This window comes from Pangasianodon hypophthalmus, chromosome 8 (assembly GCF_027358585.1).
Source record: "Pangasianodon hypophthalmus isolate fPanHyp1 chromosome 8, fPanHyp1.pri, whole genome shotgun sequence".
Classification (NCBI taxonomy): Eukaryota; Metazoa; Chordata; class Actinopteri; order Siluriformes; family Pangasiidae; genus Pangasianodon; species Pangasianodon hypophthalmus.
The window spans coordinates 28,918,060-28,941,837 of NC_069717.1; the positions used below are offsets into that span (position 1 = coordinate 28,918,060).

General features: G+C 38.8%; 2 protein-coding genes across 4 annotated transcripts in view; one reads left to right on the plus strand and one right to left on the minus strand.

Annotated features, from left to right (window-relative positions):
• On the plus strand, positions 1–10,040 carry pold2 (polymerase (DNA directed), delta 2, regulatory subunit). 2 transcript variants are annotated; one of them, XM_026945780.3, is made up of 11 exons: positions 1–137; positions 1,048–1,269; positions 2,320–2,441; positions 6,017–6,140; positions 7,052–7,166; positions 7,273–7,471; positions 7,557–7,637; positions 7,738–7,895; positions 8,336–8,463; positions 8,670–8,771; positions 9,282–10,040. In XM_026945780.3, the coding sequence occupies exons 2-11, from the start codon at positions 1,056–1,058 to the stop codon at positions 9,440–9,442; spliced, it is 1,404 nt and encodes a 467-aa protein (XP_026801581.2). In that variant the 5' UTR covers positions 1–137; positions 1,048–1,055; the 3' UTR covers positions 9,443–10,040. The 2 variants fall into 2 exon arrangements, with proteins under 2 accessions (XP_026801581.2, XP_034162897.1); XM_034307006.2 differs by lacking the exon at positions 1–137 and adding an exon at positions 213–235.
• The window catches only part of aebp1b (AE binding protein 1b), a 26,161-nt gene continuing 12,114 nt past the window's right edge, over positions 9,732–23,778 (minus strand). For both annotated transcript variants that reach the window (XM_026945778.3, XM_026945777.3), the window contains exons 9-22: positions 22,038–22,112; positions 18,469–18,561; positions 16,027–16,136; positions 15,597–15,736; positions 15,426–15,510; positions 14,440–14,584; positions 14,030–14,118; positions 13,773–13,896; positions 13,421–13,617; positions 13,106–13,285; positions 12,214–12,955; positions 11,928–12,067; positions 11,666–11,765; positions 9,732–11,348 (exon numbers count right to left, since the gene is read on the minus strand). In XM_026945778.3, coding sequence (XP_026801579.3) covers positions 10,783–11,348; positions 11,666–11,765; positions 11,928–12,067; positions 12,214–12,955; positions 13,106–13,285; positions 13,421–13,617; positions 13,773–13,896; positions 14,030–14,118; positions 14,440–14,584; positions 15,426–15,510; positions 15,597–15,736; positions 16,027–16,136; positions 18,469–18,561; positions 22,038–22,112 — 2,786 coding nt within the window. In that variant the 3' untranslated portion in view covers positions 9,732–10,782. The remainder of the gene's footprint in view (positions 11,349–11,665; positions 11,766–11,927; positions 12,068–12,213; positions 12,956–13,105; positions 13,286–13,420; positions 13,618–13,772; positions 13,897–14,029; positions 14,119–14,439; positions 14,585–15,425; positions 15,511–15,596; positions 15,737–16,026; positions 16,137–18,468; positions 18,562–22,037; positions 22,113–23,778) is intronic.

A 23,778-nucleotide genomic window follows, 5' to 3' on the forward strand; every position in this document is an offset into this window, starting at 1 on the left:
ACAATCATTTGCAACAAGCCTCACTTTTATGGCGGGGTCTTTTATTTTACCGGATGTTGCGTCATAACCGGAAGTGGACCCTGCTGAAGTCTTTCGCGCGAGATCCCAAAACAGTGTCTGGTGTTTCCGGTCTTCAGGTTTGTGTGTTTTTCTCTTCATTTCTTTCTTTTTAATCTAAAAATGTATATTTTAGATTAAAACCAACCTTTAAATTCGGTAAGAAGTTAAACAGAAGGTGAGAGAATGTTCTTTATTTGCATATAAACATCAGAGCGGTGAGTTTTTATAACATTAACAGCTCTAATTACTTTATTTAATACTCTAATATTCACTTATTCACTAATACAGTTTTATATAATAATAATAATAATAATAATAATAATAACTTTTAATCTTTAACTACACACTTATAATCATATAACGTTCATCTGTAGTGTAATGAACTAACCCTTAGCTAGCTAAATATTACAGATAAAATGATTTTTATTTCTTATTTAATTCAAATGACCCTCATTAAAACCAGTTATGTTATGTTAAAGATGTTATTTATATTAATATTAATACCTCGGTTTGAGTTTAATATATATTTCTTTATTTTTAATATAATAAAGTTGCTCTTGGTGAAGTACATCCTGGTACAGAAGTGTTTATACTCTTAAGGTAAACTGAAAAGGATAAAAAAAAAACCCTTAATTTTGTTGCTTTGGTGTTTGTTTATTAGAAGAAATGGTTAAATATCCCTTTCTTGATATTATGTAAATATTATTTAATAGAGTTTCTACCTTTTAGATGTTACAAGAGACACGTAAATAATTTAAAAAGTTAATCTGATGAATATGAGTTGAGAATTTTTGCCGTATTTTATTTATTAATGTTTATTTCACTGATAGTTCCTGTTCACTTTATTTCTTTTTTCTCTTTTAATTTATTTATAATTTTTTTCATTCTGTGATATTTTCAGTTGTAACTTTATTTCTGCTTCTCTGTATATTTTATTTTATATTTATTATATATTTTTATTGTTATATATTTTATTGTATCTGTCAGTCAGAGTCATGTTCTCAGACGTCACGGTGCCGAAGGAGACGCTGCTCCGTCCTCCGAGCCACGACGAGCCGGTGTTCGAGCGAGAAGAGCCGTCCTACTCCGGCTGCTCGGAGTGTTTCCGTCTCGGAGAGCGCAGCTTCAGCCGTCAGTACGCTCACATCTACGCCACGCGCCTCATGCAGATGCGGGAGATCCTGAGCGACAGAGCGCAGCAGAAATGGGGTGAGGATTTACACCCTGAGGGATCTGCTCCGGGGTCTGAGCCGTATGTGAGAGAACTAAAATCACTCAGCTGTAATCAGCTGCTACTAGAGCTGCGACGTATCGTATCGTATCATATCGTATAGTATCGTATTGTCGTATCATATCATATCGTATCGTATCATATCGTATAGTATCGTATCATATCGTATAGTATCATATCGTATAGTATCATATCGTATCGTATCATATCGTATAGTATCGTATCATATCGTATAGTATCATATCGTATAGTATCATATCGTATTGTCGTATCATATCGTATCGTATCGTATCATATCGTATAGTATCGTATCATATCGTATAGTATCGTATCATATCGTACAGTATCGTATTGTCGTATCATATCGTATCGTATCATATCGTATCGTATCATATCGTACAGTATCGTATTGTCGTATCATATCGTATCGTATCATATCGTATAGTATCGTATCATATCGTATAGTATCGTATTGTCGTATCATATCGTATAGTATCGTATTGTCGTATCATATCGTATAGTATCGTATTGTCGTATCATATCGTACAGTATCGTATTGTCGTATCGTATCATATCGTATAGTATCGTATCATATCGTATAGTATCGTATTGTCGTATCGTATATTATTGTATTGTATTGTATCATATCATATCATATCGTATAGTATCGCATCGTATCGTATTGTATCGTATCATATCGTATAGTATCGTATCTTATAGTATTGTATTTACATATCAACAGTGCTTTAATCGGTTTATTATCAGCAGAGCGTCTGCTGCGCACGTCCCTGTGAACGAGCTGTTGCTATAGAAACCATAACGCATTAGTATAAACCTGCACTACTGTCAGAACTGCTGTTACAAAAAAATTAATCAACACCTTCTGACCAATCAGAATGCAGAATTCATCAGCGCTGGGTAACATGGTGCAAAAGAAGAAGTTCAGATTTAAATCTCAGCTCTCAGGGGTGTGATTGTGGAAAACGTTGTATTTTTGTTCCTAAACGCGGTGAATGTGTGTGTTTCAGGTTCAGATTTGCCGATCAGGAAGCTGTGTGACCTGCAGACGGGCGAGAGGTGTGTGATCGTGGGCACGTTATTCAAACACATGGAGCTGCAGCCGTCCATCCTGAAGGAGATCAGCGAGGAGGTGAGCAATGACCCCAAGCACGAATTTAACACATATATACACACAACACTGTGCAAAAGTCTTAGGCTCTGTATTTTTTTTTTCGTACAAACTTTGTTATAGATGTTTATTTTCTGGCTTCTACATTATTGATTCAATACAAAAACATTTTAGATTCCAAACATTAGTTTTCCAGCACAAAATGAAATGTTCCAGAAAAATGTTTGTATGTCAGTAAAGAAAGCAGCAGATTCCATAAGAGACACTTTTCAGATAAAAACATAATGAAGGCTGCTGGGTTTCGCTGCAGAAATAAGAAGCGAGTCGACAGTCAAAGTCTCCAGAAGAACTGTGGCTGCTTCTGCAAGATGCTCAGTAACACTTCCAGCTCATTTCCTTATAAAACTGCACACACTGCACCTCAGATACTGCTTTATTTATTTAAAGTGAAGGATCGTCACATTAAATACTGACTTTGTTTCATTTATTACTGTTTACTGCTCTTTATAGTATTTTTTAAAATGTAGAAACATTTAATTTCATTATTTTTGAAGGCATCTTTACTCTACAGCATTTCTTTACATGTGCCTAAGACTTTTGCACAGAACTGTGGGTAAGTTACTCAAAAAAAGTAATCCACTACAAATTACTAATTACTACTTTAAAATTGTAATTTGATTACATTACTGATTACTACATGTCAAAAGTAATCAGATTACTAATTACTTTACTTTCAAGTTACTTTGAAAACATCAGACATAAAAAAAACTACAAAGTGAAACTCAGTTCTTTCAGTAATTTAATTTTGACTGAAAAATATTACAGAAGTATGAAAACTGCAACTTGACTTAGAGATGTAATCAATCTCTAGAAATAAAACTAAACCTTCTTCATATAAACAGTGAAAATTGTATCTTTAAATGTGTCTGTACAGTGTATTATATTCGCAAGTATGTCTCTGAAGGACTGCGATTCCACAGTGGACGAGGGCAGCATTTCCTCCACGACGTCCGCTGCTACGCCCCTCGTCACTTGTTCTGAAGTTACTTTCCCTCCTGATGCTGAACAAAAATCCAATTTAACCTGTTTAGCCTTGGTTGGGCCGCTCTCTTCTTGGGCGCGGGCATCCTCCTTGGCGACGAGTTTTGTCGTGGAATGCTTTCTGCTTACGTGCTTGCTTAAATTGCTCGTCAAGTTCTTTAGGAACTGCACACAGTTTGCATTTAACAGTAACATTTTTATTTGTACGTTCAATGAAATCAAAATAATGTCTGTAATTCCACTTGAAGAAACAACCACCACACTCTGCATCCATTTTAGCTCGCGTTCTCCGATAACATGCTCCTTAACTGACGCTGCCGCGCAAAACGTGATTTTTAAATGCATTTTAATTCATTTTTAAACACTACATTTGTAACGCTAGTAACGTAATGTTATTGACATTGGTAACTGTAATCAAATTACATAAATTTAAAATGTAATGCATTAGATTACTGCGTTATCAGGAAAAGTAATTAGAATACAGTAACGCATTGCACAGTAACGCATTGCACAGTAACGCATTATTCCCAACTTTGATACACACAGATGTGAAAAAACAGCACAGTCAGTTTTGGATAATTCTTTATAATAAAAATACATGAAATAAAATTTTAAAAATGCGACAGTCATATGTCATGTGAAAAAACAACAAAATAAATCTTTAGTAACAATTTAGTAAATAATCTGTGTGATGATAATTCTAAAAATTATATTATATTCCATGATATTCAGAACACAGTACAGGTATTGTAAACATGCAAAAAAAAAAACTGTAACCATGACAACGCTCTTACCTGTCCTAGCTAGCATCAGCTGATTAACGAGCGTAGCTCTCTCTGTAAATTAGACTCATTACTCTCAGTAATATTGGTGATGAGGTGATGAGGAGGTTGTTTATCTTCGCTGTAGCTGAATCGAGAGAACTTGCGTGTGTAACTTTATCTGAGTTAACGTGAGACGTCACATCACGCTGTTAATTGTAGTTTTAGTTTTAATTAGGTTTTGATTCAACGTCATCCTCAACATCAAAAAAAAGAAAAGCTTGACGTCAGTCTGCTCTCCTGCCGTGACGGAGCGAAGTGGAAGGCGTCCTAATGGAGGCGTATATAAATATAGTAAATAATCTTTATGGTGTAAATCTGAATAGAGGTTATATTCCATCACAATGATGCGTATCATATAATAATTTATTTTAAATCTAATTATAGTAATCCATGACACCAGTGTTAGATGAAGAAGGAGAGAGAGAGATTAGAGATGAGAGAGTAAACGAGTGTTGGATTAGATTGTTAGATTTGGTATGAAAGTTAAATGAGTGCATGAATAACTGTGATATCTTTAACCTTAAAGCGATAGTTCACCCAAAAATAAAAAATTCTGTCATCAATCACTCGCCCTCGTGTGGCTCCAAACCCGTAAGACTTTCGTTCATCTTTGGAACAGAAATGAAGATATTTTTTAATGAAACCTGGGAGATTTCTGTCCCTCCATTGACCTCCAAAAAGTTCATAAAGGCATCGTAACAGTAATCCATGTGACTCCAGGGGTTTAATCCTAAGAGGAACGTTTCTCACGGTTCTGGCATCTAAGAAAAGCAAAATTAGCTTAAAATGTAATGATGGAAGTTCGTATACAGCGTTCCTCTCCCTCTGCTGTAAACAGTGCGGCGCTTCCGGGTCCGGATGTATCGTAAGAACGTCTTCTCTCTCATCAACACAACACGCAGACATCGTGGGTCTCTCGTGAACGCGTGTCGGAGATCTATGCGGAAGTGAAGATATTTTGTGAATAAAGACTTAATTTTAGTATTTTTGCGCACACAAAGCATTCGTATCGCTTCGTAAAATTGGGATTAAACCTCCGGATTCACGTGGATTACTGTTAGGACGCCTTTATGAACTTTTTGGAGCTCAGTGGAGGGACAGAAATCTCCCAGGTTTCACTAAAAATATCTTCATTTCTGTTCCGAAGATAAACGAAAGTCTTATGGGTTTGGAACGACATGAGGGCGAGTAACTGATGACAGAATTTTAATTTTTGGGTGAACTATCCCTTTATAATAATAATAATAATAATAATAATAATAATAATAATACATTTAAAAGTTGCTTTCTCAAGGCGCTTTCCCTGAAAGCTTACATAAAGGAAAACACAACAATATAAGACAATATACTATAAATTCAACAAGAAATAAATCACAAAACAATACAATAAAAAACTAATCAAATAAAGATCGTAGATTGCGAATTGGCGTATAAGGTGTTAAAAGATCTGCCAGATACTGTGGAGCGAGACCATGCAGAGCCTTGTATGTAAGGCATCCTTTAAATCCCTTTAAACATCCTTTAAATCTCTCCCTGGTTTTTACTGTATTATTATTATTTAATAATTAACGTATCGTATCATATCGTATCACACACACGATGTACACGTACAACAATGTCACGTTGTCCGTCTTTACTATTGTTTGCATTGAATGTATATTAGTAACATTTTGTGTATTTGCTGAACTCCTCGTCGTTCGTCATGTCGTCTGTTTTTCTTTGCCGTTTCAGCACAACCTGCTCCCGCAGCCTCCTCGTGCCAAATACATCAGCCAATCAGACGAGCTCATTCTGGAGGACGAGCTGCAGAGGATCAAACTGGAGGGCAAAATCGAAACGTCCAAGTTTGTTACCGGTAAACAGACACGTGTCAGTTAACGTGTCAGGGATAAATTCACATATTTACAATTTATTTTGGTTTAATTTCATTTGAATCTGTTTATTTCTGTAAAGCTGCTTTGTCACAGTGTCCATTGTTAAAAGCGCTAGACAAATAAAACTGAATTGAACTGAATAGAAATTAACGCTGTATAACAATATATGATGATATTTAAAGCACTTGTCACTTGTAACACACTTTTCATTTAGGCTTTCAATAAGTTTTTAATTCTTAAACTTTGGGACGTTATGTTTATATCGTTATAATCTTTAGGCTTAGTATTCTTTCTCAGTATTCTTAATCTTTATCCATTAATGTTTTAGCAGAAATAGGCTTTTTTTTAAATACAGTTTATCAGAAAACGAGCTAATACTGTATTATTATATTAAAATTCCTAAGTTCTCTGTCACATAAGGAATAAACTGCTGTGTGAAAATAGTAAAATGGTTTAGTAATGACTCTAGTAGTTACTCTTACCACCCTGACGTTGATTGTTTTCCTATAACAGAATGTCCCTAAGTGTTTTATTCCTCTTACACCACAGCAATTTGCCAACGATTACAATTTTCTTCTCTCTTGAAGTGAATAAGGCAAAAAAAACGCAGCTTTTCATGATGATAAGAAACCGCGAAGAAGCGTAAACTCCTCTGTTCTTAGTTACAGCTTTACCTCTGACACTGGAGACTCCTTCCGTAAAGGTTATTTAAACGTCTCCTTACGGAAAACTTCACCGTATTAATAATTTATTAATCTGTTGATTATTAGTGGAGCGTCCACCCTGTGAATAAGCTGTTGCTATAGAAACGATAACGTATCAGAACGAGCGCATTCATGTAAACCTGCGCTACTGTCAGAGCTGCTGTTAGATGTGGTTTCTTCTCCTACAGGAAGTGTGATCGCTATCCTGGGTGCAGAGAAAAATGATGGTAAATTTACCGTGGAGGATTTTTGTTCGGCTGATCTGCCGCCTCAGACGCCCAGAGAACCTTTAAACGCAGACAGGTGTGTTTATTATCTTTATACAGATTAATACAGAGTTATATTTCCTGTAACTTGTAGTCAGTGTTTCTATGGTAGTCTGATTCGCTGTATGCCGATTGGTCGGCAGGTTCGTGCTCCTGGCTTCGGGTCTGGGGTTGGGCAGCAGCAAAGCGGAGAGCATGCTGGGATTGCAGCTGCTGGTCGACACGGTAACGGGTCACCTCGGCGATGTAGGGGAGCAGAGCGGGGCGGCGTCCATCTCTCGCGTCCTGTTGGCTGGAAACCTGCTGAGTCGAAGCACACAGGATAAAGACTCCAGCACGAAGGTGAGACTCTTAGTGATAGAGTTTGAGGAATTATTATCCCAAGCGTTCGCTGTCTAAAATACTCAAATTGGATTTTTAAATCCAGGCGAAGTATCTGACTAAGAAGACGCAGGCAGGAAGTGTGGAGGCCATCAGACTGCTGGATGAGCTGCTGGTTCAGCTGGTGGTGAGTGTGTCGCACGGAAACGTCTCCAAGTCCTAGACGCATATTCAGTTTTGCGTGTGTATTCAGTTTTGCGTGTGTGTGTGTGTTTTGTCTCCTGCAGGCCTCCGTAGCAGTAGACGTGATGCCGGGAGAGTTTGACCCCACTAACTACACTCTTCCTCAGCAGCCCCTGCACAGCTGCATGTTCCCTCTGTGCGGCTCGTACCGAACCCTGCAGCTCGTCACGAACCCGTACCAGGCCGTGGTGGACGGCGTACGGTGAGCGCGAAATGATCTACCAATGATCTAAACCATAAAGAACAAGAATTTGTTGCATAATTTTGAACCGCTGCGAAATTATTTTTAATACCGGCCTTTCTATTTGACATTCCTTGTTGGTCTTGTTATGGGCTGCGTTGTTAGGTCGCCATGACGACCACTGATTTGTAGTGCCTAAAGTGGAGTTTTCTTGTCAGCTTTCTCGAAATAGCTTTAATCACCACGTCACGTATTAATATCACAAAATCAGGATATATTTTGTTTAGCAAAAAAACACCTCAAGAAATCATGAGTGCTTTCTGATTTAAATGCAAAGATGGATTAAAGAGTGAAAGGAGTGTTAATAAGCAAGTTGGTTCAGTTTTTTTTTTTTAAATAAATTATACTGTATATCTGATGCATAATGTTTGTTTGTGTGTGTGTGTGTGTGTGTGTGTTAGTTTTCTGGGCACATCGGGACAGAACGTGAGTGACATTGTGAAGTACAGCAGCGTGGACGATCACCTGGAGATTCTGGAGAACACGCTGCGACTCCGACACCTCGCTCCTACCGCACCTGACACGCTGGGTATAAAAACACACCACACGTGATTCACACACACACACGCACACACACCGGATTTTCACATTTATATGATGTTCAGTGATGGATTTCGTTCATCGTTCTGTCACAATTTCGCAAGAGCAACTACATCCTCTTGAATTGTATTATTCCACACTGCATTATTATTTACCGCTAGGTAAATTTTTCGCTACTGTGTGTGGTGTGTGCAGGTTGTTACCCGTTCTACCAGAAGGACCCGTTCATCCTTAGTGAGTGTCCTCATGTGTACTTCAGTGGAAACGCTCCGAGCTACCAGTCCAAACGCATCACAGGTCAGGACAGGACCGTCACACCATCACACATCATCACACGCTTTATTTCACACTCACCCCTAACTGTGATTATTAAAAGAGGAAAAAGCTGTGACAAGTACAAAGGCCACGCCCCCTTAACTGGGACTGACATGCACATAGGCCACACCTCCTTCATTGTAACTAATAGGCATATAGGCCACACCTCCTTTACTGAGACTGAAAGGTACAATGGCCACGCTTCCTTCACTGAGACAGGTAACACAGAGGCCACGCCTCCTTCACTGAAACAGGTAACACAGAGGCCATGCCTCCTTCACTGAAACAGGTAACAGAGGCCACGCCTCCTTCACTGAGACAGGTAACACAGAGGCCACACCTCCTTCACTGAGACTGAAAGGTACAATGGCCACGCCTCCTTCACTGAGACAGGTAACACAATGGCCACGCCTCCTTCTCTGAGACAGGTAACACAATGGCCACGCCTCCCTCACTGGGATTCACCAACTTGTTTGTTTTTTTTCCTCTCAGGTGCTGAAGGTCAGGAGGTTCTGCTGGTGACAATCCCAGAATTCAGCAGCACGCAGACGGCCTGCCTCGTGAACCTACGCACGCTCGAGTGCGAGCCAATCAGATTCTCCGCCTTTTCCAGCGAGGATGATGATGAGAGCGAGATGAACGTCAGCCACTAAACTTAGACAGTGCACAAAATGTAGGGGTTTTTTTGTTTTTTTTTTCTCTAGAGAAACCTCAGTGATTGGCAAGAAAAATTCAGTATTGAAATAAAAACACGTAGCAATGGACGAGGTCATGGTACCTGAGCAGCAATATGTTAATAATTACTCAAGTAATTAAGACCGTAAATAGGCCTCTAGGTTTACTGGCAAGTAAAGTACGTCAGAAAATAGGGTTGGTAAACATCATATCCATCTTTCTGTAATGAGAATCATCTGTGTTGGTAAACAAGATCAAACTCTGAAAAACCATAAACAAGCCTTTATTGGATGAAACAACAAGTCCATTCGACCTCGAGGTCTCTCTGAGAGAAACATCTCCTGTAGACATTGAGCAGTGCTGACAGAGTTGCTTACTTGTGTGAAAGAAGTGTAAATAAAATCACTTTTTTTGTATAAATGTTCAGTTTTGGCTCTGTGGGAACCATGTGGGTTGATGAAGGACACGGGATGGGGAAGTTTCTGAAGTTAGAGCCCAGTGTAATTGTAAGAAGAAGAAAAAAAAAAAAGATGTGGCAGGCTGCAGAGGAGTTGTTAATAAAATATGATCGCCACATGTGTAACCTGTTATTGCCTTCAAAGAAAAGAAAAAAAAAAGCTGCAGACTACTGCGACCTACAGCTTTAAGTACGCTAACATCAACTGGTTTTATTTCGTCAGTTATCTAATGCAAACCTGTAACAGTTAAAATGCATTATTTATAACTAACAAAAACAGCATAGATGAGTTTATATTGTGATGGTAAGTGATGGCTTTCTCTTGGTCAGAAAGGGACGGAGCTTAAGTTAAATTTGGTCAGTCAGTTACAAGTCAACTTGATCATGTGACATTACACAGTTTGCTAGAAAGCAGGACAGTAGACACCTAGCAAATGTAGCTAATGCGGTGTTTAGATAGTTGGTTAAAACAGTTTATGTGGCTTAAGAAATAAATTGTGCAGTTGAAAGCTGTAATTTACGCTAAGCGCTACCAAAGAAGTAAAAAGGAGATCATTGTTATGTCATATGACCAGATTTGCAACTGGATGATCAAATTTCCCACCAAGTCCAACCTTGCTGATCCAGAGATGCCTGTTTGCAAGTTGAATGGTGTTAGTTCCTTGTAACTGATGAAATAAAGCAAGTTCTTGGTAGAGCACTTGGACTACGAGACCCTTCTGTAAGTACTTCCTTCAGAACCCATTATCTGATGGTTCAAGAACTTTCCATGAGCGCTTGTCCATGCTGGTTGAATCTGCCAAAGAAGGAGAAAGTAGCACTCTATGTTCTTGAAGACCCATCCGTGACCCTCAGACCGTCTCAGTAATCAACCGTGTTGAATCCGTAGTCGTAATCCAACGAGTCTGTGATCTCGAGCTCTGGTTGGGTAGAGTTTTCCTCCTCTGGCAGCCATGAGTCATACCACAATGTGGAGTCCTCTGTGGTCAGAGGAACTGTATTGGTTGTGGTCGGGGTGGGGGTGGTGGTGGTGGGGGTGGTGGGTTCTGTGGTCGTTGGTGGCAATGTTGTTGTCAGCCTCTTTTTCCGCAACTCACGAAGCCTTATGAGCCTTAAGCGCCGTAGACGGCCTCTTTCAGTATATCCACCATTACCGTTAGGAATCTGGTTGCTGAGCTTTCTGTCACCGCGGAAGGTATACTGACTGCCTCTTCCAGGGCTGAGCAGTCGGATGGGCTTGTTGCCATGGAGAGCCATGATCTCTTTGATCCGGTCCCAGTTGGATTTGTTAAGCTCGAAGTTGCACAGGGTGGCACCTGGTTCGAAACCCACCACGCACTTTCGGCTCATGGAGGAATAGCCATTGGCCCGTGCCGTCACCTGATACTCGCCAGGATTCAGCATGCGCCAATAATCGCCAGCCTCACCTGAAAGAGTACATTTAAAACATTCTTAGTCTAGTAGTAGTAGTAGGACGAGGTGCTGGACACGTCGGACAACTTGAAACTTAAATAAGATGACAGTACACCACTCAGAACTGGTGAAGCAATGGCTAAACTTGGTGGCTAAATATCAAGCTTTTAAAGAACCAGGTCAAAATTAAAACCGTTACATTTATTTTACCAGGTAAGTTAATTAACGACATCTAGTATTGTCTTGCGCAATAACTAATTTGCAATAAATACTTTTATAGCATGGTGCACAAGGTGATGTCAAAGCAAGACTATTGATCTACAGGTCTTACCTGTGGTGACATCATGACTGACTCCTTCCACAGAGATACTGGCATTTACAATGGGGTTCCCCTCCTTGTCTCGGACAACCCCCTTTATCCCCCGGTGCACCTAAAAAGATCAAGATCAAGGTTCTCATGATACAAAAGCAGGGCACTATACGGTTATCTTGACTCAGCTATACTATAGTTATTAAGATCTGTTGAAATCCATTAGAGGCAGCATGATCTCTTGGGGAGATGTGTTTCAAAGCAACAACCATGACCACCTCACCTGATCCATGAGTGTGAGCAGAGCCTCTCTGTTGTACTCCCACTCTTTCAGGAGCTCACTCTGATGGGGATACTTATCACAGCCCAGGAAGATGGACAACTCAAAACAGTTAGTGTGCAGGTAGCTGAAATCATTCATACCTGAGAAAGGGAGGAAACAAATTACACAATTGGTACTTTCATTTTAGGTGATATCCAGGGGCACAGGTTTTTGGACAAATTGCTGGGTACTTGCTGGGTCACGGCACCCCAGTTATATCAGGAGGTGGAGATGATGCAATACTCACTTCCTGGAATGGGCTTCCATTTGGCACGGTTGACAATTCCAATCCCACCGGTGGGGTCCTCGGTATGACAACCACTCCGGAATGTATGGGTCATTGTGCGGTGAGTAGAAGCATAAGATATGGCCAACCAGCGGAATAAGGACTGGTCCTCAACCACCCTGATCTCCTCTGGTTCTGCCTGTCCGTACCCTTGTTCGTAGCCTTCCTCTTGGTGCCCTTCCTGGTATCCTCCGTGGTATCCTTCCTGGTATCCTTCATGGTACCCTTCTTGGTACCCTTCAGAGTGACCCTCATGATGGTACCCCTGGTTCTCCTGATGGTGGTATTCTTGGTTCTCTTGATGGTATCCATAACTTTCTTGGTGGTAGCCATAAGTCTCTTGATGGTATCCATGACGTTCTTGGTGGTCACCATAGCTCTCTTGATGGTATCCGTGACGTTCTTGGTGGTCACCATAGCTCTCTTGATGGTATCCGTGATGTTCTTGGTGGTCACCATAGCTCTCTTGATGGTAACCGATATGGAGGTATGGATTTGATTCTGGCGCTTCCTCTTCTTCATACTGGCGCTTGCGACGATAAGCCCGGGGATTCAGCTTCTTCTCCAGTTCCTCAGACTCTTTGGTGAGGCGACGCATGTCGAAGGGGTAGGTGACCATCCGCTCTCCGCCTTGCAAGTTGGCTCCTAGGACAAATGGGTGGCTTTCCATCCAGGAGATGAGGGCCCGTGTCTCCACTGCTAGCTACACAACACCCAGTTAGAAGGAAATACGGTTTCTAAATATGAAATCATATCATTCAATACAGATACTACATGGCATACCCTTGTCAATAGTGTTTATTTTACTTAATGTCTGTTAGAAACGTTGTAATATTGGTAACGTTGTGCTTACGGGTCCATTTTCAGCCAGATAGCCATCAGGAATGGGCACATGGTGATTGGGGGTCAATTTGGGCACCATGCCCTTGTCCTCTGCATTCCAGTACACAGTGTTAAGGTCTGGAAAGTTCTGGAAGATGTCGTGTCCATCCTCAGTCCAGTGGCCCAGTGTCCAGCTGCCCAGCTCAGACCCCTAAGACAAATAAAATAATGCTAAAGCCTTACTGGAGCTTTCTCTGTCAAACCTGAAAGGTACTTTAAAGTTAATCAGGCCTGACAGAAGTGACATCAGTTTAGCAAATTAAATTATGCTAACAAGCTACAAAACCTTCTCGAAAGCTGTCTCATGACCATCGGGGTTGACCGAGGGTACGAGGTGAATGCGTATTCCATCCACCAGGGTGCGCACTCGCGGGTTTCCATCATTGTACTCCTTACAGAGGTACTGCATTAGCATCATCAGGAGTTCTCGACCCAGTGCCTCGTTACCGTGGTAACCAGCTGTGTAGCGGAACTCCGGCTCACCTGTTGAGACGGGAACAGGTAGGCAAGGTTCTAAATATTCCCAAGCGTCACTAATTGACTTTCATTTTACAAGTTATTTAATGAGAGTGAGATTTCAAAGAATGTTTTATTATATCAAGGTTTTAATAAATTCGATTTTTTTTGGAATTTCTCACTCGTCTCATGGATCCCGGGATTATCAGTGATCTCCATGGCGTAGATATCAAGGCCTTTTGAACTCTTTCCCAAGCTGTACATCCTGGTGATGTTGGGACACTCATCTGTAATGGACTTCATCAACTGGAACCACAAAAAAATAAAAAATAAAAACAAAAACAGCTTACTCAATTGAATTGATTTTGGTTTAAGACGTGGTGAGAAGTTACACACTCCTCATGTCTTAAACGCTTTAGTGTCACACTCTGTATCTCACCTTCTCCATGTCCAGGTAATTGTGGTACGTGTAGTCCAGGTCATCTCTCGGAGTCACCTCGTTCTGCCTCTGGTTCTCACTGAGGGGATCTGACTCGCAAGAACACCAGGGTCAATCAAAATGATTACAAGTGGCCATGTAATCCCTTAATAACGTTTATTGTGTATTATTATCGTTGCTGTAATTGTCCTTATGTTCTTGTTTTTTATAATAATAGTCTTTATTTAACAAGTCCAAGATAAATTAATTTATCTAAATTAATTTATTTTAACTAAATTTTACTCAGTTCATGTGCCTACTATTAAATAATAAGAACAACAAAAATAAGAAGAATAAAACAATAATAATTATTATTGTAAATAGCAGTGGTGATAGTATAACATTTTCATGTGCAAGTTCACGTTGCTCACCAGGCACAGGGCAGCCCAAGATCTCCAGCCGCATGCACGCGGTGCCGTTCCAGCTCTGGGGAAGGATGCGGATGTAACGCGCCACCACCGGCTCCATGAACTGAGACATCACGGGGGTGTGTTTATCAGAGTTCCCGAAGAACAGCTGAGAGAGAATGAGACAGATGGTTGAGTGGAACGATAATACCTCATAAAAATACCTCATAAAAATTCAGTGAAATGAAAAATTAATTTCCAAGTACAGTTAAGTAATTCAGACATATATGACGTACAGTAAAGAATGAATTATAATACTTTATTAACACATTTATAGAGTTATAAAATGCTTATTGTGCATTGTCACTAAATTATAAAAGTATACAGTGCTGTGCAGAAGTCTTAGGCACATGCAAAGAAATGCTGTAGAGCAAAGATGGCTTCAAAAATAATGAAATTAAATGTTTCTATATTTAAAAAAAAATACTATAAAGAGCAGTAAACAGTAATAAATGAAACAAAGTCAATATTTAATGTGATGATCCTTCGCTTTAAATAAATAAAGCAGTATCTGAGGTGCAGTGTGTGCAGTTTTATAAGGAAACGAGCTGGAAGTGTTACTGAGCATCTTGCAGAAGCAGCCACAGTTCTTCTGGAGACTTTGACTGTCGACTCGCTTCTTATTTCTGCAGCGAAACCCAGCAGCCTTCATTCTGTTTTTATCTGAAAAGTGTCTCTTATGGAATCTGCTGCTTTCTTTACTGACATACAAACATTTTTCTGTAACATTTCATTTTGGGCTGGAAAACTAATGTTTGGAATCTAAAATGGTTTTGTACTGAATCAATAATATAGAAGTCAGAAAATAAACATCTATAACAAAGTTTGTACTAAAAAAAAAAAAAAAAAAAAAAAATAGAGCGCCTAAGATTTTTGCACAGTACTGTATAAATACTTATTTTTGATGTGAAATAATCAAATGGGTGATTTGCACAGATCTGGTAACCTACCCATTCTGAGTATCCATCATGGAGCAAAGTCCATTCTCTACTGTCATTACTGAAGGCCACGTAGTAGGAAGTGACGTAATCGTTCCTAAAAGATCAAACAGAAATGAGTTTAAATCCATCTTTCCATATTTTTGGTGAATAAAATAGCTGATGTCGTAGAAAGCGTCTCACTCGATGGGGTCGTCTCGGCCCTGTGTGATGACCCCGGTGAACTCGGTGAGTGTGCGAGTGTCCAGTTCGATCCAGTGGACCTTCTCGTCGGGGTTAGCGCACCACGCTCCTCCGTTCATATCGTACTCGTCTCCTGACGCCTGAAAAACCGTACTGATTACTTACAGATACAGTGACGCACCTCCAGTTCAGTACATTTTACTATCTCGTGGATGTGTTCTAGAGAATAAGTTCAGTTCAGAGACATAATAAAGGTTTTTAGAAGATAATTAAAAGAGATCAATGAGTGTATAAGCACAGAAAATGCAAAAAATGTACAGGGGGACTTCAAAAACATGATGAAATACTGATGCATATCATTATGCGTATCCATGTATCTCTTATGATATTGTGATTGTGTGTGTGTGTGTGTGTGTGTGTGTGTGTGCACCTGGATGTTAAGGCGAGCTCTGTGAGAGCCGTAGCGATGATGATACATGGAGGACGCTTGCAGCTGGTCAGTGTCGATGCGATGAGACTCCAGTCCCAGTGGAGGACAAACTGACATCAATAAGAATAAAATGAATGAGAAAGGGAAATTCCAATACAAACATCATCCCTAATTTATAAAATTTATAAAATAAAGTGAGAAAGGCAGGGATGAAGACACTAAAATTGCCTCTTGGATCACTATTTAACTCATTTCTTCATCAAGTCTTCCACATGAACATTTTCTGCTCTTTAAATTTGTGTTTGTTGAAAAGTGTCTCACAAAAGAAAAACATCTGTGAGATGTCATATCCATCTATACACCAAATCAACACAATTTATAAAAGTATTAAAACATATTATTCATTCAAATCTCTTACATATGAACATTTACTTCTTTTCTTTAAATTGTTAAAAAAGTTTTTCACACATGTCACATCCGTAACAATCTTTTTTTTTTTGTAGCAATGTATACACCAAAACCACGAAATTAAAAAAATGTAAGTGTTTTAGTGTTTTGTGTTCATTCAGCTCTCTTTCATATTAACATTTCATGCAAAGCTTTTTTAAAACCAGTCCATGTGACGTCACAGTCATAGCACAAGTCTGTACTGTACTATACAGAACTATACAGTATATCTGTAATACACTGTATAAATGATTATTTTACATTTTAATATTCGTTTACATTCTTTCTGAAAGGTCACATGATCGTAAACATGCGCAGGTTGTGAGACACACTGATCTTCCTAGCAATGTTCACACCAAAGCCACATATTTTTAAATGATTTAACTATTTTAGTGTCTTATATTACTTCATATTAACATTTGATGAAAGTTTGTTGAAAATGTTGAATGATATCAGATCCTTAACACACACACACATTTATATATTGCAGATATACACAGTTATATAAGATTATTTAACTCTTGGATATTAGTCTTGTCTCGAATTTATGATGAGTTCAAATGTCAAATCCGTGACACTGGATCTGCTGAAATGTTTACCCATGATACCATTATGGAGCACACACTCCTGTCCTCCAACACGATTCATTCATCATTTTCTCCTTTTCGATTCAGTCCACATTTACATACACATCTGGTTTGTGAACACTCAGGACTTCAGGAATGCTTCAATGTTCCCTTGAAAGGAAACAGCTGTGGGGTTGGGAGCAGAACTTGGCAACCATCTTCTAATCGTTCAAAACAAGCAGCTTTGCTTCTTTAAAAACACGCTTAGTGCGGCCTTGCAGATGTTTCATCATGGCCTCGCTCGATCAAGCGTGACTCGGGGGAGAGAAATCAGAGATCTGGATCCGTGACAGTGGAAATGAAATGTGTCAGAGTGCGAGAGAAGATCTGCTTCATGCTGAGAGTTTAAATAAGACAGGGAGTGCCGTGAGGAGGACGCAGTGTTTATATCACATTACTTACAGATCACAGAGGCATCACACTCACGGACACACAACACAAAATGGCGAAACGGTTTAATCTAGCTTTCTAAACAGCTCGGTTCGGTTTGTAGCTCTGGGGGGAAACAGTGTTGTGTGATAAATATAAAAGGTCATAATTATACTCATTTCTGACAGTTAAAGAATTTAAGTAAAAACAGTTCATAACTCAAACTTTTACAAAGTGTAGTGTAATGTACTATAGTGTATAAGTATATACGCCATGCGCTACACTATAATGTCGAGTAAAATGTATTGTTATTAATAATTTAGCACAAACCCAAAACATTAACAAAACATTGACTAAAATATTAATAAATGTAGACTGTAATGTTTAAGGAATAAACCTCTGTGTGTGGTGCTGTTACAGTAAAATAATCAACGACTGTTACAACTCCAAAGCTGATTATTTTCCTAAAATCATCACGTCCCACAGTGTTATAGCGGCTATAAACTGTCATTCCCTCTCAAAGTTACTGAGAAACCGCAAAGAAGCGTAAACTCGTCTGTCCTGATGATGTTGGAAAACTTAAAGTTACAGCTTTACCTCTGACTGTGACAAAGCGCTGACACTGGAGACTCCTTCCATTAATGTTACATAAACATCTCCTTAAAGAAAATAATTTTTTAATCTGTTTATGTGGAGCGTTGGCTGTCCACCTCCCTGTAAATGAGCTGTTACTATAGAAACGATAACGTATCAGAAGAGCGCATTAATATAAACCTGCGCTACTGTCAGAGCTGCTGTTATAGAAAACTAATCAACACCTTCTGACCAATCAGAGTCCAGAATTCAGCGCTGTGCTTGTAATAACGTTGCTCACACGATGTTCGCAATTTTTAGAACAAACAAAAAACCTGACATTTTGAACCAAAACGTAACGTTCAAAAAGGATCACATGACGACATGATGACGAGATGTGCCGTACTGATGCATTATGGGTACTCACTTTTCGGCTCTCTGTAGATGCGTGGAGGTTTTTTGATCCTGCGTTCCCTCTCCTCCTCCTCCTCTTCTTCCTCCCTCCATCTCTCCTCCCTCTCTGAAGAGGTCAAAGGTCATGTTGAAAATGTGAATTCTACAACTGACATTTAATTACAAACAGAAATGTTTCCTCAAACAGAAATATGAGAATACAGCTCACTGTCCCTTAAAAATCTCTCAGGATTAAACCTAAATGTAATTACTAACACACAGTCACACACACACACACACACACACAAAGACACTGAATTCTTTACTGAAACAATAATATAATTACTAACACACACACACTCACTCACACACACAGACACTGAATTCTTTAATCAAACAATAATATAATTAAATGATATAATTACTAACACACACACACACACACACACACAGAATTCTTTACTCAGACAGTAATATAATTTCTAACACACACACACACACACACTGAATTCTATACTCAAACAATAATATAATTACTAACACACATATACACACAATTCTTTACTAAAACAATAATATAATTACTAACACACACATACACACTGAATTCTATACTTAAACAATAATATAATTACTAAAACACACACACACACAATTCTTTACTGAAACAATAATATAATTACTAACACACACACACATACACACTGAATTCTTTACTGAAACAATAATATAATTACTCACACACACACACACACACACACACACACTGAATTCTTTACTGAAACAATAATATAATTACTAACACACACACACATACACACAGAATTCTATACTCAAACAATAATATAATTACTAACACACACACACACTGAATTTCTTTACTCAATCAATAGTATAATTAAATAATATAATTACTAACACTCACAGACACACAGCATTCTTTACTCGAGCTATAGTGATTAGATTCAGTGCAGTGGTGATGAGGGAGCAGCGTGGTGCTGTTCAGCTCCGGTTCTGTTACAGAGTTCATTAGGAACACATGTGGATCTGACAGCGTGTTTCTCCAGTATCCAAGACTCATGTGAAACTCTCGCCAAACATAACAATCATAACAAAACTCCCACCAGACCCCATGATGTCCTCATTTACTGCTCAGCCCTGATACGTTCACGTTTATTCAGTTATTTCTCCGTGCATTCCTTATACACCGATACTTGTGACCACATCAATCTAGTGACAACGTGCTTCATTTATCCAGCTGGATACGAACAGACTTATTCATAAATCATTCGCGGGAGCGTTTACACAAGCAAGACAGTATTCATAAATAATTCAAAATACTGTAAGTCCAGAAAAACGTTCATATCCTACTCGTGCTCTTCAGTGTGTAGAAATTTATACATAAGAAGACTAACCTTGAATGATCGGATTCACATCATATCATCTGCAATGAGTTACTGCACTTTTATAAACAGATTACGCTGTCAGGTTTAAATAGCTTAAATTTAAAATTTAAATAAATTTACATGTATTTTTAGTTACACACACATTTCATATGAACAGCATGAACTATAGAAATATTAAATATGAAAAAAATTCAGGAAAGCAAGCCAACATAACAGCCAGTAGAAATACAGCTGTATAAAAGAAGGACTCGGGTGGTGTATGAGATGGCTCAGATTTCCACGGCATCCTCTTTAACGCTGTGCGACACTTTATCACAGCCAGCACTAAGTGACCGATAAGTGACTGATCTGGTGTGTCTCAAGCTGCAGTGAGCTGTAAACTCCCTAGTGTGCTGTGGACCATCATCGTATGTCACACACCCTCCTGCTTTTCTAACGTCGAGGAGCATCCGGGAGAGCGAGAGAGATTTCTGGTTCATAATCACTGAGACATTTTGCTTTCAATTTCTCATTTCACCTCACTTAATTCACATCTAATTCACATCTAATTCACATTTCCCTTAATTTGGTTCCAGATTTCAGGTGTTGTGACACTGTTAAATAATATATAGTTTTTTATTTAGCATAGACACGAGTCAAAATACCTTCCGCTTCTACCTCACAGAAAGTCTCTTATGCCGTTTATTCGTCATTTTTCTGCGCTGTGAGATTTGCCTTTTATGGAGTTTTGTAGGCGTCACCATATGCAAATCAGCTGTGCTGTTCAGCACTCAAAAAAATAAATCGCCATTGCTGAAACTTTTGTAAAGCCGGCAGAAATGTTTAATTCATTGGCTTTACTAAAAGATTGAAAAATGAGGCCCAAAATTAAGAATAACATCAATTTTACTTTGTGTTTGCTTTTAATAACTTGCACTTTTACAAGTTTTTACAAGACTCTCTTGTGTCTCCAAGTCTTAGAGTTCTTCCGTCTCATTCTGGAGCTTTTCCCAGATATAATGGTGAAAGTGTGTGTGTGTGTGTGTGTGTGTGTGTGTGTCAAATGCAACCAGTGCTAACCTACTTTCCTCTCTCTCTCTCTCTCCCTCTCTCTCTCTCTCTCTCTCTCTCTCTCTCTCTCTGTAGATGATTATATAAGTGGATTCAGTTCAGCACACACTCATCCACCCGCATCACATTCCTGCTCGTGAACCCTGCACTGCTCTTTCCTTCCCATCACACACACACACACTCCCCACTTAGAACTGCATGCACATGAGAGTGTGTTACTCTTTAAATTTATTATTAATTAAATTAAACCTCCTCCTCCTTAAAGCCACCTCATGCTCAGGAGGTGTTTCCTCACTTCACACTTCATCTTTTTTAAGAAATATAAACATTGCGATCACTCTATCACCGTTTTGTTTAAAACTGCAGGAAGCTTTTTGAGGTTAAATAGAGTTCACATCAGCGCTTATCGTTTCTTAATGACGTATACGTGCGGTTTCACAGATATCCTGCGTATCAGAATTCACTTAAATCCCAACCCCCATCCCAGCATTCCAGATTCCAAGGGCCCTAAAAAGGGCATCCGAAAGGCAGCAGAGTCGATTCTGACATTCCCAAAGTCTGAGCACGCTACTAAAACTATTTTACTTTCATCAGTTATTAAATATTAATACTTTTCCCTCAGATGTTCCTTATACTCGAGAGTGAGGGCAAGAGCAATGTGGGCCCTACAGTCTTCACCTGCATTGCATAAGATTATAAAGCAAAGCTCCTGATTGGTCAGCTGTGAAGCTTTTTGTGACGTCATAATTAGCAGCTGGAATGCAAAGGGCAAATTTAGCGCAAAAGAGGGAAAATTTTAAACTTTCATAAAGTTAAAAAACAATTGATGTCAAATGATGGTCGTCACAAAACATGGAATCAGAGAAAAAAAAAAAAAAGAGTTAATACACCATAACCCTGTACTCAGTACCTAGCTAACAGCCTGCTAGCTAATCAGCTAGTTAGTTGTTCATAGAAGTCTGAAAGAAAGTAAAAAGATGCAAAGCACATATAAACTCTACTGGATTTACTTATAAAGAAAAGTGTTTGTTTCCTCACACAATCACACCATAGCATTGGAAAATAAATGTCATCTTGTTGAAACACATTTCTAACTTTTTAAAATGGTTGTGGTTGTAGTAGAGTTACAGAAACATGGTGATCATACCTCTCTCCTCCTTCTCCTTCCAGTCTCTCTCCCTCTCTCTCTCCAGTCTCTCCTGCTCATCATCCTTTTTCTTCTCTAGAGAAAACAAAGACATTGCACATCAACGTGACGCCTCTCAAATCCAAATGTAGGATCATAAAGACAAAAGCAAGAAAAGGTCAGTTCAAGCGCAAGTCGCTGATAAACAGAAGGGAAGAATTTGATTAATAAACTGCACTATTTGTGTTAATAATCTGCACTATTTGTGTTAATAAACTGCACTATTTGTGTTAATAATCTGTACTGTTTGTGTTAATAAACTGCACTGTTTGTGTTAATAAACTGCACTGTTTGTGTTAATAAACTGCACTATTTGTGTTAATAAACTGCACTGTTTGTGTTAATAAACTGCACTATTTGTGTTAATAAACTGCACTATTTGTGTTAATAAACTGCTCTATTTGTGTTAATAATCTGTACTGTTTGTGTTAATAATCTGCACTATTTGTGTTAATAAACTGCACTGTTTGTGTTAATAAACTGCACTATTTGTGTTAATAAACTGCACTATTTGTGTTAATAAACTGCACTGTTTGTGTTAATAAACTGCACTATTTGTGTTAATAAACTGCTCTATTTGTGTTAATAATCTGCACTGTTTGTGTTAATAATCTGCACTGTTTGTGTTAATAAACTGCACTATTTGTGTTAATAAACTGCACTGTTTGTGTTAATAATCTGCACTGTTTGCCAAGACACCATTTGGTTTGTGTAATGAAAAGGAAAAATACACAAAGCCATCATTCTTATATTCCTTCAGGACTGTGTGTTATTTTCAGCTTTCAGCTGGACTTAATGCTTTTGTTTTTTTATGCTTTTGCATTTCTCCTCTTCTAACTCAACCCACATGACACTGGTTCTTACGGTTTAGATAATCTACAGCTATTCCGAGGTGGGTTTGTACCACCAGGGATTAGACTAAACCTGATTCAGAGCAAATTCAGAGAGTGATTGAGAGAGTTTTATTTTAATTTGCAGAACGCTTAACCTCAGATTAGATCCTTGAGCTGGGATTATTTCTGATTGTCCACCGTGATAGATTCTACCATCTAAAAAAAAGTAAAAAGCAACCATGTTACTCCAGAGCAAACATGATCAACACTCTTTTGAGTAAAAATCAAAAATCCCTTGAGAATTTCTCTATTTGTTATTGTTAGGGGTCCAAGCACTTGGTGCTGGAACGTATTTTTTTGTTAGGATTCTTTTTTTGTTCTTATTTTTCTTCCCTAAAACAAATTGTACATGCCAAACTATAAATCATAGAGAATAAAACTTGGTCAGTAAGCAGGACTCGCACCTGGTGGCGCTGTCGAGAAGCGTTTGGGGTCATATGTCAAGAACCTTTTTCATCTTTTTCAATTTATTCCTTGGCTCAAAGCCTCACGAACCATTAAGCTCCACCCACACTTCAATCTGTGTGATATGTGAAACTGTTTTCTTCACAAATATTGGCTCAAAGCAGGTTTTCAGGACAGAGATTGTGCGGGGATTCTGAAGTAATCCAACAAATATCCGGATATTTGGCAGAAAGAGTCTGAAAAGTCTCAGCGTTGAACATTCCTTCTTGTTTTGATTCAAAATAACAGGACTGAATATTGCAGCTCTGTCTGATGTAAAACCAGTAAATAAACCCAGGAAGGATAAATTAAAGACCTCAAAATTCAAGTCTTCTCTAATTCAGTCCACAAAATCTCACGCTTTT